Raw genomic sequence first — 14,378 nt, forward strand, 5'->3', positions numbered from 1 at the left:
GGGGGGGGGGGTCCGGTCGTGGGGCCTGAACTCTGGGCCTGGGCGCTGTCCCTCAGCTCTTCAGCTTAAGGCTAGCGCTCTGCCACTTCTGGCTTTTTTCTTTTTGCTTAGGTGGTGCTAAGGAATTGAACCCGGGGCCTCACACATGCAAGGCAAGCGCTCTACTACTGAGCCACCTTCCCAGCCCCAATCTTTGATTTTTTTTTTAAAGAGCCATTCAACTGCCACCAGTGCGTATGTTTGTCAGCAGGCTGACCACTGTACAACCTGGCATGGGCATTCATGTGCATGGCCACGTAGTTCTTCAGCAAGCCAAAGAGTTTCATTCAAGTCGACAATCTTCTCAGTCCTTATCTTGTTTATCTGGTGATGTAGGGTTCCTAGGAAGGCTTAGCAAGGCATCAATTTTCTTCACATCTTCCTCAGCTCCATTTTCCTGTAAGCTACTTTCAATTTCCTCAGGGAGGAGTTCAGTAATTTGCAGACTGGTTTTCCTATAATCAACGAATAAAAGGGACAACAAAAATAGTGTTTGCCTTGCTCTTCTGCTTTGACATGACAATCATGGCCAACACTACTCCTTCTCTCTCCTAACCTGTTCCACTCCCAGCTGGCCAGAGTCAGTCCTACAGTACCCGAAGCCTCAATCTAGGACACGGTGCCCCAGTTCCTACCAAGCTGACACACCTGTGCTACGGTTAAGTTGTAAGATGCTGTGTTGTCCTCTCACCCTGGGAACCTAGAGGATGGAACACCTGTCTGCTGCAGTATAAACACTCCACAGACCCAACCTAGGAAGCAGGCAGTGTAGCACAACTCGGGAGATACGGATTTGTGAAGATTAGAACTCCTTTCCAGACAATAGATTAGTTTTCCTAGCAAGTGTTACTATCTTCAAGTGATAATCAGGTCTTTCCCAACTTTCTCCTTAACCTTATGACCATTTTTTCCAAGCCCCTATCACTACTTTTCTGTACTTTCCACCAATGTAGGCAGTTATTAAACTGTTCATAAATATTTTATTAAAGTTACTATGAAACTCCTTGTAATATTTTCAGCCAAAGCAGCAGATAATCCCTTATGCATTTTCTAAACTTTTCTTAGAAATTCCAGACATAAACGCATACTTACACAGGAGTTCTACCTCAACACTATTTTCTGTTCCAAACCATTCTTTCATTATTCTGATTCAAATTATTGCTTTTACTCATTCTTAAGGTTTTTCCAGCTGTACATCAGTGACAACTTCCAGTTTTCTCACTTCCTTTTAAATTTTAGTAGTATTGTCTTTATTTTCCTGATGTTAATTCTAATATAGCATCCTAGAGCAGAGTCAAATAACCAATATGCTTAGCTTTCCTTTCTAACCTCTTTCTCAAAGCTTTCTTTGCTAATAACTCTCTGTGACACCAGGGGACTAAACCAGCTAGTCTCTCATGTACTTGACTCTCCACAGCAGCACAATGAGAGCCTTGGGTGCTTCGTCAGAACCTAGGTAACTGCATGCTTGTGCTCCTGAGTGTTAGGAGACAAAGGTGTGAAACAACTGGACAATGTGGTAAATTCTGCTCCTTGGAAAAGCTGAAAGTCCGAGTAGTTGAAGGTAAGGAGAATGTGTTAGGTCACAGAACTAATTCAAAGTCTACCTGGGACTAAGCTCAGTTTTCATTTTAATTGGCTCTAAAATCAATATTCTTTTCCTACAACTTGAAGTCCTTGGACAGCAGATCTACAGATGTAGGAATTTCCGTGTGTGTGTGTGTGTGATGCAAACAAAACTTTCAAGTCAAATCACTTATCATTAATCCACTGCCTCATCAACGGCCTCCCCACCATGTCCTCTCTAGCCCATGGAGGCTAAGCGTGAAGAACATTTGTCCCACCAGTAGGTAACAGCCTGTTACACTGACCTTCCACAGAGCCTGCACAAAGCCTTCCATCATTCTGACTGCCCAGCCACCAGGAAAGGGAGATTGCCTACCCCAGAAAGACATTAGATGCAACAGGCAAATCTTTTTATTAGTGACACTTTGTCTTGTCTACAGCAGGAAGTAATTTTTGGATGTGGGGATGTTCCATGTCATTACAGACATGAGGATAACACCCACTCAACTGGCCCAGTGCATCTCACTCCTGACCTGCATTCCCTTCAAATATCTCCAGCTGGGCACTGGTGGCTCATGCCTGTAATCCTAGCTACTCAGGAGGCTGAGATCTGAGGATCATGGTTCAAAGCCAGCCCAGGCAGGCTCATATCTCCAATAAACCACTAGAAAACTGGAAGTGGTGGTGTGGCTCAAGTGGTAGAGCACTCGCCTTTAGCTGAAGAGTGCAGGCACAGCACCCAAGCCCAGAGTTCAAGCCCCATGACCAACCAAAAACAAAACAAAACAAAAGAAAAATTGCCCTAATGAAATTTACATTCTGTGCTGGAGTTATGAGCAAAGTTGTAGAGCAAGCTTGAGACCCTGAGTTCAAACACATATAAAAACCCCATATACACCCCTCCCCCCAGTACTAGAATTTGAACACAGAGCTTCCTGCTTACAAGGCAGCAGCTCTACCACTTGAGCCATGTCCCTATCCCTTTTGTTTTACTTATTTTTCACATAGAATCTTGCCTGGAACAGACCTCAGACTGATCCTCCCACTTATACTATCTCATAGGTGGTATTACAGATACCAACTACCATATCCAGTTTATTTGTTGAGATGGGAATCTCACTAAATGTTTGCTAGTGCTGGCCTCAAATGGAAATCCTCCAGATCTCTGTCTCCCAAGGAGATGGGATTTCAAGTATGAGCCATGTAACATTTTAAGTACCTAAAGTTAGATCTACCTCAGATTAAAAAGAAAATTACTGAGTTTTTTTCCTTTCTTAAATAGACAAAGAATACAAAGGTTGTAAGATGAAGAACTCAGTAAAAACAAGTTCTTTGAGCTGAATGGGAGTTTAGAGCCACTGTTAACAGACTTTGCAACCAGGACTCAGAGACTATGGTCTCTACATGATCCTTACCACTCTTTCAGTTTCAGTTCATGGAGGGTCTTCCAGTCCTCCTCTTTTTTCTCCTGGATGGTCTTGCCAGCGTATTTCTGGAGTGACATGAGCAGGATTCCAACTGGCGTGCTAAGGGGAGAGCAGAGAGAAAAATTAAGATAGACATGAGCCCATATGCTTTATGAATTTCTCTGCTAGGCAACACCATAGAGCCACATGCTGTCAGATATAGGAGGAACTGACAACTTAGTGTCTTCATCAAACAAAGACAAGTAAGTATTTTTGTTGTTGTTGTTGTTCTGGTCCTGGAGCTTGAACTCAGGGCTTATGTGCTATCCCTGAGCTTTTGGGCACAAGGCTAGCACTCTACCACTTGAGCCATAGCTCCACTTCTAGCATTTTATGGCAGTTAATTAGAGTCTCATGGACTTTCCTGCCAAGTCTGGCTTCAATCTGTGATCCTTAGTCTCAACCTCCTGAGTAGCTAGGATTATAGGCATAAGCTATTAATGCCTGACCAATACTGAGCTACTTCTTTCTTGGTTTGAACAACAAAGAAAAATAATCATTAGAGATGGACATGGTAGCACAAGACTATAAGCTCCACCAAAAAAACAGACTTGGCCTGTAACAGCTATTGCCAATGAAGATGAGATCTTGCTAGGCACTGGTGGCTCACACCTACAATCCTAGATACCCAGTGGTATCTACAATACCAAGTAGCTGGTATCTGGGATCTGAGACCATGGTTCAAAGTCAACCCAGGCAGACAAATCTATAAACCTTTATCTCCAATTATTAAGGGGGGGAAAAAAAGGCTAGACGACACATGGTTCATGTCGTAGAGTGCCAACTGTGGCTGATAAAGCCAAATGAGAGTGCAATGTTCTAAGTTCAAGCCCAATACCAGGAAAAAAGGAAAAAGACTATAGAGATTTTTATGTGGCTGTGCCTGTATTGGGGTCTGAAATCAGAGTTTTGGTGCTGTCCCTTAGGGCTTTTTTCACCTCAAAGTGGCACTTAAACAACACTTCCACTTCTGCTTTTTTTTTTTTTTTGGTGTTTAGTGTTTAATTGGCTTCAAACTGTGATCTTCACATTTCAAGACTCCAGAGTAGTTAGAATTGCAGGTGTGAGCCACCAGAGCCTGAAGGCTACATGATCTTTCATTGGCCCTCAGGATCAGATTTAGGGTTTTTTTGGTAAATGAAGGGCATTTTTAATTCAAGGCACCAATAAAATTGTATCAATTTAGAGTCAAAACATGTTAATGCTTACCCCAACAAGGCTCCAATTATACCACCAGCCACCAGACCTCGCATGCCTAAGTTTATTCTGAAAAGACTTCCTGTGACAGCTATTTAACAAGGGGGAAAAAAAGGTGATATTGAATCATCTTTAAATATCAGAATCCCATTTACATTTCTTTTCTTCAGTAATAAGAACACAGACATACATCTAGATGAGCTTCCAGAACCCTATTAATACAGCACTACAGCCTAGATTTCCTCAACCCAAAAGGCTCTTGCCAGGAGTTTCCCATCTAACGCTATAGATTCCAAAGGAGAAATGTCCCTTAAAAATTTTTTTCAGGGGCTGGGAAGGTGGCTCAGTGGTAGAGTGCTTGCCTTGCATACATGAGGCCCTGGGTTCGATTCCTCAGCACCACAGAAGCAGAAAAAGCCAGAAGTGGTGCTAGGTGTAAAGTGGTAGAGTGCTTGCCTTGAGCTGAAGAGCTGAGGGATAGCGCCCAAGCCCAGCATTCAGGACTAGTGACCAACCAAAAAAAAAAAAATTCACTGGGAGAGAACAAAGGAGATGGGATGACATTGTCCAAAAAGAAAAAAAAATGTACTCTTTACCTGACATATGTAACAATAAAAAAATGTATCTTGAAGTAGTTGTACAAAGAGGAATGTCATTTAACAAAGTAGTTCATGAATCAACGTATCTTGATCAATGTCACCAATTTCAGATATATCTCGTTTATAAAAAAATAAGTATCAGTCTGTCCAGTAGGTCCACAGGACCCATTCTGCTTCATTTTTGCCCATTAGCCCTATAAGTCTACAAAAAGTCCCAGCACAAAAGTCTTTTTTTTTTTTTTTTTTACTTCTTCAAGAGTTTTCTTAAAATTAACAAAATCCTTCCCTAGGCAGGTCAGAAAAAGATTCCTCCCGGGCTGGGAAGGTGGCTCAGTAGTAGAGCGCTTGTCTTGCATGTATGAGGCCCTGGGTTCGATTCCTCAGCACCACATAAGAAAAAAAATAAAAAGCCGAAGTGGTGCTGTGGCTCAAGTGGCAGAGCACTAGCCTTGAGCTGAAGAGCTGAGGGACAGGGCCCAGGCCCAGAGTTCAGGCCCCATGAGCGGACCCAAAAAAAAAAAAAAGATTCCTCCCAGTCTCACCCTCTCTGACACCAGCACCTGGCAGGCAGTGCCTACAATGCCATCTGGTGGCCAGGGTGAGCAGTTCCCTTCCACCCTCCCTCTTAGGAGTGTGGATCCATTATGTCCATTTACTTTTCCCTCTTACTGTGCACACTGAAATAAATGCTACCTCAAGGAGCAAGTAATACTTTTCTTATGAGGTGCTGAGAACTGAACCCAGAGCTTTGCACATGTTGGAAAAAGGCTTTACAACCAAGTTCTATCCCCAACACAAAATTTTTAAAGAATAAACATTTGAAATCATAGTTTTATTTTATATATATATACATATATACATATATATATATATATAAATCACCAGGAGCCAGTGGCTCACACCTGTAATCCTAGCTACTCGGGGTCTGAGATCTGAGGATGGAGGTTCAAAGCCAGCCCTGGCAGGAAAGTCCATGAGACTCTTATCTCCAATTAACCACCAGAAAACCGGAAGTGGTGCTATGGCTCAAGTGGTAGAGCACTTGCCTTGAGCAGAAGAGCTGAGGACAGCACACAGGCCGAGTTCAAGCCCCATGACCAACAAAATAAAAAAGAAAATAAAAAAAAGAACAAAAACCATCTGTAGTTTGATTGTTTAGAGATAGTAAAATGTTGCTCATTTGTTTCAGTCTTCCAAAGGCTGTTTTTTAATTTTTTTTTGGGGGGGGGGAGGGGGCAGGTGGAAGAATGGTACAAGGGTTTGAATTCAAGGCCTTGTGCTTACTAGGCAGGCACTCTACCATTTGAGCCATAGCCCCAATACCAAAATTGTTGATTTTTTTTTTCCAAGTGGAAGCCTTACTGTACACATTAAACTTCTGATTTTCTCCCAACATATTAAATGCCCTATCACCAAAAGTAAAAATTCTGTATCAATAAAATCTCTTACATGATTCTATTGCATTAGATATACCACAAATTGTCCAGCACAGGTTTTCTATGTATAGAGGTTTTAAATAAAGGCATAATGATAATTCCTGTACACAAATCTTTATACTTTTGTTTCCAGAGCATCAACTCAAGAAATGGAGTTTCCGGCCAGTCACTGGTGGCTCACACCTGTAACTCTAGCTACTCAGGAGACTGAGATCTGAGTATCATGTTTTGAAGACAGCCCAGGCAAAGAAGTCTGTGAGACTCTTATCTCCAATTAACCACCAAAAAGCTGGAAGTGGAGCTAATTTTTATAATAGAGGAGGTGAGTTTGATCAGAATACATTGCATGTATATAGGGAAATGTAACAATGAAACCACACTTGTACAATTAAAGTATGCTAACAAAGGCAAGCATTTATTAAAATGCAATATGACTGAGGGGAAGGGAGTGGGGAGTGATAAGTGGGAAAAATGAGGGGGTAACAGTGTTTAAAAAGAAATGTACTCATTGCCTTACTTATGTAACTGTAACCCTTCTGTTCATCACCTTTACAATAAAATTTAAAAATAAAATTAAAAAATCACTGTGAAGCCGGGCACCAGTGGCTCATACCTGTAATCCTAGCTACTCAGGAGGCTGAGATCTGAGATCGCAGTTCAAAGCCAGCCTGGGCAAGAAGGTCCGTAAGATTCTTATCTCTAATAAATAACCAGAAAAACCGAAATGGCGCTGTGGCTCAAGTGGTAGAGCTAGCCTTGAGCTGAAGAGTTGAGGGACAGTGCCCAGGTGCAGAGTTCAAGCCCCATGACCAAAAAAGTGTCTTACCTCCTGCAATGACAAAATGATTCAGAGCATTTTTATTTTGGTACACACTGAGTCCTGTGGTCACTGTGCTGGGAAGAAGGGAGGAAAAGTAAAACAAAATTCAAAGCACATCCCATATACCTTTGACTACTGTTTTCACTAAAATGGAAAGAGTCAAAGAGCCTCTACTTTAGTCCCCGGTCCTGTTTTAGGTCCCTCAAAGTATGCTATTCTGCTGATATAGAAGGTAGACCTTCTGTTGAAAAATGAATTAAGGAGCATTCAAGTTTCTGGGATGAATATTCACTTAGAAGGGTTCTGCAGCATTTTCTTTTATAGAAACCATGCATCTAAACCAAGTGTGGTGTTGCATGCCTATACCCCAGCACTCTAGGAGGCAGGAACAATGCAAGTTGTAGGTAAATCTGGATTTACCTACAGGTGAGATCCTGCTCAAAAAAAAAGCAAAATAAAGCCATATAAAACCCTTTATCTACTTTTATCCCAGCTGGGGTGCAGCAGTACACTTGGACAATTGTACCAACCTCCTAGACATAGGTAACCCAAAAGATGTTGAGGAAAAAAAGGCATCTGAATCCCTTTCATGTGAGTGCTCCGTTCGGAAGTGCTTACTTGAACACAGTCACAAACATCGCAGTTCTCCAACTCCAGCGCCAGCCGTACCGAATGAAACCTCGCGTGGCAGCACGATGTGCGCTTTGCTAAAAATAATGAAAAAACTGTGAGGTTCCAAGACTTCTGGGTGCTTTTCCTATTCTGAAACTGTAATGGAACAATGTCAGCTATGAACTCAGTCCATATAGCTAAGCAGAGATCTGGAAATATCAAGCTTTACGCAGACTCAAGCAAGTCTCAGACATCCACGATAACACGGAGGAAAAGGGAACCAAAACAGGCTAGAGTCACTCTGGTAATGCAAACATTCCCCTGAAGCTGATTCAGCAGCCACCCTGACAGTGAGGAAAGGGAAAGGGTGCTTAGAGAAACCTCATCTAGACCAATTTAATTCGCAAAAGAAATGACAACATAATGAAGTAAGAAACTATAACTGACACAAACAAACTATACATGCAATCATGCATTACATAACCACCAAATGAAGGTAATCTCATGAGATTATATTGCAGTGTCTTTGTAAATGTCCTGTTCATATAACTGCCTCTATGATGTCCACACATGGCATTTCTCAAAATGATCAGTTGCTGACACATAAATAAATGTGGAGGTAGGAGGGTACTTCCTTAGAGCAGAACACCAAGCACAGGTATAGAGTTAGAAAATGCCCATTTCGGGCTGGGAAGGTGGCTCAGTGGTAGACCGCTTGCCTTGCATGCTTGAGGCCCTGGGTTCAATTCCTCAGTACCACATAAGCAGGAAAAAAAAAAGCTGGAAGTGGCGCTGTGATTCAAGTGGTAGAGTGCTAGCCTTGAGCTGAAGAGCTGAGGGATAGCGCCCAGGCCCAGAGTTCAGGCCCCACGACCGGACCCTCCCCCCCCAAAAAAAGAAAGAAAATGCCCATTTCGTAACCACCACTGTAACTACTATCTTAATGCTAAAACTAGAAGGTAGGGATTTGAAAAAAAAATGGAGTATTTCTAAAATCTCAAAGGATATAACAGTACCCATAAAATATTTATTATCTCAAAGGTAAAAAGAGTAATTTTACAATGGACAAGCCTGGCAGGTGCCACCTTAACCAACTAAATATCAAAAGTAAAAAGTCAAACAGCTGGGTGCTGGTAGCTCATACCTGTAATCCTAGTTACTCAGGAGACTGAGATCATAAGCTCTCGGTCTGAAGTCAGCTGGGCAGGCAAGTCCAGTGAGGCTCTTATCTCCAGTTAGCTAGCAAAAAGCTGGAAGTGGGGCTGAGAAGGTAGCTCAGTGGTAGAGTGCTTGCCTTGCATGCATGAGGCCCTAGGTTCAGTTCCTTAGCACCACATAAGCAGAAAAAGCTGAAGTGGCACTGTGGCTCAAGTGGTAGAGTGCTAGTCTTGAGCTGAAGAGCTGAGGGACAGTGCCCAGGCCGAGTTCAGGCCCCACAACCGACAAAAAAAAAAGAAAAGAAAAGAAAAGAAAAAAAGTTGGAAGCAGAGCTGTGGCTTGAGTAGAAAAGCTCAAGGACAGAACCTAGGCCGAGGAACTGGTACCCCCCCCCACTCCTCCCAAATAAAAGAGCAAACAGATATCATGTGCTTTTGAGAGTATTCAGAGACCACATCAATTCTAGGTGTATGTGCCCACTTACAGACTGAATCTTATCATGAGAAACAATCAAACAAATCTAAGCTGAGGGACATTCAACAAAGTACATAGCCCAAAACACTGCCAAGTTCAAGATAACCTGTTCCACAGTCAAGGAGACTAAAGAGGCATGGGAGACAAATTTAATGTTAGACCTTAGACCAGGAGAAAAAGATGATTCCGTAAATGATAAGAACCAGGAAACTTCAGTCTGTAGATAACAGTCCTGGTTCCAGTGTTAACTTTCTGATTTTGATCACTGTAACTGTGGTTATGAAAGAGAATGACCTGGTACTTAAATATATCTGTAACTTCCTCTCAAACAGTTCAGGAGGAAAGTAACAGTATTCGCTACACAGAGAAGCAAACACTGTACAAGGTTAAACCATTGTGCAAGTGAAAGGTACATAGGAAATCTCTGTACTATTTGTGAAATTGTTCTTTAAATCTGACTTTCCAAATAGAAACTTAAAAAAAAATCCTCTCAGCTTTAATTCCTCAGGTATATAAAAGAACTGACACAAAGATCTGATGAGTGTTAATAATCTAGAATATGAAATTGTAAAAGTTTTATGGCACATTTTTTTACATATGCAGAATCTAGATCTAGAATGCACCTGGACATGATAAACTATACAGGACTCAAGGCATTTGCACATAATGGACAAGGATAAAGGATACACTTAGGGGGAGAAACACAAAAGCACACTGTCTATGTGCCTCTGATCATATAAAATAGTATCTATGGAAATGAACTCTAGGAAATGGAAACAGGTTTTTTTCTTTTTTTTTTCTTCTTTTTTTTTTTTCCTTGCTTGCTCTTTATCTGTCTTTGGAAGGGTAAGGAGGGGAACAGAAAAGGTGGGACAATAGTGAACAAAAGCAGCAGTGGCACTCACTAGATACTATGTTGAAAATGAACTATACAACTTGTAGGTGGGGATAGGGAAGAAAAACTGAGAGGGAAGTGATAAATTGTCCACAAAGAAATGTATTCATTACCTCACATGTAGCTGTAATCCCTCTGTATGTCACCTTTACAACAATTCTTAAAAATTCATTAAAAAGACACTCATCTAAAAAAAGTTGTTTTAGGGATGGAGGCATAACTCAGGCGGTGAAGAGCATATCTAGCAAGTGTGAGGCCCTGAGTTCAAACCCTAGTTCTACCACAAATAAAGAATTATTGTTTTAGGGCTGGGAAGGTGGCTCAGTGGTAGAGTGCTTGCCTTGCATGCATGAGGCCCTGGGTTCGTGGTTCCTTAGCACCACATAAACAGAAAAAGCCAGAAGTGGCACTGTGGCTTAAATGGTAGGTCGCTAGCCTTGAGTTGAAGATCTGAGGGGCAGTGCCCAAGCCCAGAGTTCAGGCCCCACGACCAACAAAAAAAAAAAAAAAAAAGAATTTTTGTTTTAGTATCAACTAGGCCCTGATGCTTTCAGAGAGGTTATGTGTTCAGAAAGAAAAGCCATAATTATGATCCCACACATGCTGGTTTCCAAGTTTAAATAGACAAGAATAGTGTAGGTTCTTTAGCCTTATTAAGAACAAACTTAAACAGTACTGGAGGGGTGGCTCAAGAGAGTTCCAGCTGTGAACAGAAAAAGCTGCTCAGCAAGAATGCAAGGCCTGGAGTTCGAGCCCAAGTCTGTACACATGTACAAAAGCACACACAGTTAATTTCTTTCCTCTGACATTAAATCTCTCTAAGCCATGATCTAACAAAAAGAATTAGAATAAAGTGAATTGCTCAGTTAGTGTGCATCTAAGTACTATTTGACCACAGAACTTACCACAGCGTCAAATCGGTTGTGATAAATTTCTCCTTGGCTCTGTTCAATGTAGCGTTTTTTGGCATAAATAAAAGCTGGTATTCCTCCATATGCCCAGCCAATGATGCCTGCTGAAAGTGCTGCTCTGTAGATATTGTCAAGTTCCTGTGAAATCCTCTGATGCTCACTAAAACATCAAAAAGACAGTGTTGCTGGGACATTGGGTAAAACACTACATTCAGAATTATCCCAAGTGCTAATATAACATTTTTCATTGTAGACAAAATGGATTAACTCTTTTACTGAATTAAACAGTAGTTACAGTAAAAACAGCATGGCCATGGAGGCATAATTCTTTAATCCCAACACTCAGAAGTCAGAGGCAGGAGTGTGAGCTCCAGACCAACCGGGGCTGCATATTGAGCCTCTATCCTTTTTTTATTTGAAAGGAAACAAGAATCTCAGGCAAAAGTATTCTGCTAGAAACTAGGATAGTGTTGATAGACGGACATTTAAAATTTGTATTTTATCTTTTACAATAACTAGGACCAAAAACATCTATTAAAAACTTGTCTGGGGTTGGGAATGTGGCTCAGTTGTAGAATGCTTGCCTAGCATGCATGAAGCCCTGGGTTCGATTCCTCAGTACCACATAAACAGAAAAAGCCAGAAGTGTGGTTCAAGTGGTAGAGTGCTAGCCTTGAGCACAAAGGAGCTCAAGGACAGTACCCAGGCCCTGAGTTCAAGCCTCAGGACTGGCAAAAATAAACAAACAAAAACAAAAAACAAAAAACAAACTTGTCTCTAGCAAAACTCAGAAAACATGTGAAAGTAGAAAATGAGATGTGCATGCCTTGCCTCCCTTTTAATTCTCTCAATAATGCTACAATACAACCAGAACCTCTCTCCATTTTATCAACATGGAAATAGAAGTTCTACAAAGTTGGATGGTTAGGCTATTAGGTAATCTTTCAAATATCTAATGAATGGTAAACTTATTATTACTGTACTGTAATGGATTTAGACTTAAGCAACACTGGAGGAGGGGTCCTTGCTTTGCCACTCATTACTAACCAATCCAAAGCTGGTCACAGTCCCTCTGGATTTTGTTTTCTTCATCCACAATATGGAAGTGGGCATGAAAGTTCTATTACCTTTCATGTTTCTTCCAGAGTGAGTAATAATGCTGATCAAAATAACTCTCTTCTGTTATAAACTACATAGAATCTTTCACAAATATTCCAACTCTTCAGAGACATTGCAAATATATTGCCACATAAACAAAGACAACTTAACCTAAGTAAAATAATGAAATACAAGTTGCCCAGCTCCCTTGCTTAACTTTCTCAGCAACATTGTATGTTTGCGTATATATACATACGCATATACATGCACACACACATTATATATATATAAAGCTCTACTTATTAAATTACCTCATGAAAGGGCAAACTTTCACCAGTAATTGCTAAATGAGTTAATGAATGAACTTGAGTTTTAAGTCAACTTAAATTAACCCAATTTAAAGGGCTCTGATTGATTCTAAAATACCCCTTTGCTAGCCTTGAGCTGAGGAGCTGAGGGACAGCGCCCAGGCTGAGTTCAAGCCCCACGACTATAAATATATATACACACACATACATATACCCTACTTATATTAAAATACAGTTCACATTGCTTCAACTGGCTTTGAACCGCGACCCTCAGCTCAGACTTCTGAGTAGCTAGGATTACAGGCCTGAGCCACCAGCGCCTGGCTAGCTGCTACCCTTTTTAACTCAGTAGGCAAATTAAAAAAAAAAGGAACTCTTTGCTTCCTTAACTCCTATTTCTGGGACATTCTTGGTCATGAAGTACAGTAACTCTAGGATCATCTAAAAATCACGAAAACAAACAAACACTGGAGGGGATTTCCGCAGACATGGGTCCCAGGGGGACCCAGAAGCCCCCCCTTACTGTCCTTCTGCAGGACAGTAACGAGGCTGGCCCGAGACTTCCGAGAGCTCTTGGACTCGGTCAGGCGCTTCACCATCACACACCGACCACACTGCCAGGACCCAGGCTCAGGGCCGACATCAGCGCGCCCGGAGCCGCCGCGAGCTTCCACCCGCGGGCAGGCCCCGACCCCGACCCCGACCCCGACCCCGACCCCGGCCCCGGCCCCGCCCCCGGCCCCGGCCCCGACCCCGGCCTCGCCCCCGCCCCCGGGAGACGCGGTTACTCTTTGGCAAACAGCTCCCGGAGGCGGCCCCAGCCGGTCTCCGCGTAGCGCGGCCCCGGCACGCCGTGGGGCAGCTGACACGTCTCCGCCAACACGCGGGAATCCGAGTCTGCGGCCGCAGCTCCGGCGGCAAGCACGCGGGGAGGCAGGCCCAGCGCCCCGCAGCGAGGCCTCCGAGGCGCCTCCATGTCCTCTCCGCCCTGAGCCTCAAGACCGCCCGGAGAGTGAGCGGGCGGGCGCAGGGGCGGCCCGAGCTAACCCACGGCCAGGCCCGCCATCGCGGCTCCGAGAGACAACCTTGCCGGTACAGCCCGCGGACTCACGGGGGAGGGCCCAAACACAGGAAGTCCCGTCCCCGCTAGGGCAGAGGCCAAGGGGCGGGGCGACAGCTGGGCCAGCACAAAGAACCGCTTCCGGCTAGGGTGGGCTGGAGGTAGCTGTGCCCGCTCCGCCCCCGGAAGTGAGTTGGCAGCGTGTGTGCACGCTGCGTGCGGTTTGGCCAAGTTTCCGGCGGGGGTCCTGGGAATTAAATGACGGGGTGGGTGCGCCTGAGTGCGGCTCGCGCGGCTCGAGGCGAGCACAGGCCAGTCTCAGGGCAGCGCCGTGGTCTGGGCAGCTGGAGTAGGCCCGAGAAGCCTCGCGCAGCCCCCGGCGGCCCGGGCCCGGGCCTTGGGGCACCTCGCAGGGTGGGTTCTCTGTGCTTAGCTCGTAAACCTTACTACTCTTGGAAGGAGAACTTCTATGAAGCCATCGGGAGCCCGAAGCACGTTTCCCGTGTCTCTAGCTGCTCACGTGGGTGCCTCAAGGTAGTGTGTGTGTTCAAATCCATGCAAAGGAGTCTTCAGCCGGCTGGCGGCACCTTGGTTTAACCTCTGTTAGTCACCGTCGTTGACATTCCTTTCACCAATAAAACGTCAAACTACTACACTCAGCCTGGTGCAATGGATCACTCCCGTGATCTCAGCTGTTCGGGAGGCTGAGATGTGAGGATCTGAGCCAACTCAGGCAGAA

General features: G+C 43.6%; 1 protein-coding gene across 1 annotated transcript; it reads right to left on the bottom strand.

Annotated features, from left to right (window-relative positions):
- Positions 1 to 13,689, bottom strand: Timmdc1 (translocase of inner mitochondrial membrane domain containing 1). Its single transcript, XM_070030148.1, has 7 exons — positions 13,368 to 13,689; positions 11,168 to 11,333; positions 7,742 to 7,830; positions 7,130 to 7,197; positions 4,281 to 4,359; positions 3,021 to 3,131; positions 1 to 494 (listed from the first exon to the last, which is right to left on the bottom strand). The coding sequence occupies exons 1-7, from the start codon at positions 13,553 to 13,555 to the stop codon at positions 344 to 346; spliced, it is 852 nt and encodes a 283-aa protein (XP_069886249.1). The 5' UTR covers positions 13,556 to 13,689; the 3' UTR covers positions 1 to 343.
- Positions 13,690 to 14,378: the final 689 nt, after the last annotated feature.

Source organism: Dipodomys merriami, unplaced genomic scaffold, assembly GCF_024711535.1.
Source record: "Dipodomys merriami isolate MVZ:Mamm:240054 unplaced genomic scaffold, mDipMer1.0.p SCAF_2, whole genome shotgun sequence".
NCBI classification, from domain to species: domain Eukaryota; kingdom Metazoa; phylum Chordata; class Mammalia; order Rodentia; family Heteromyidae; genus Dipodomys; species Dipodomys merriami.

What these genes read in the sequence shown, in the direction of transcription:
- Timmdc1 (XM_070030148.1), bottom strand. Translation starts at nt 13,555, where the DNA reads ATGGAGGCGCCTCGGAGGCCTCGCTGCGGGGCGCTGGGCCTGCCTCCC. An exon ending in ACAACCGATTTGACGCTGTG is followed by an intron (nt 7,831 to 11,167) that starts GTAAGTTCTGTG and finishes CATTATTTTTAG; the next exon opens with CAAAGCGCACATCGTGCTGC. An exon ending in GAACTGAAACTGAAAGAGTG is followed by an intron (nt 495 to 3,020) that starts GTAAGGATCATG and finishes CGTTGATTATAG; the next exon opens with GAAAACCAGTCTGCAAATTA.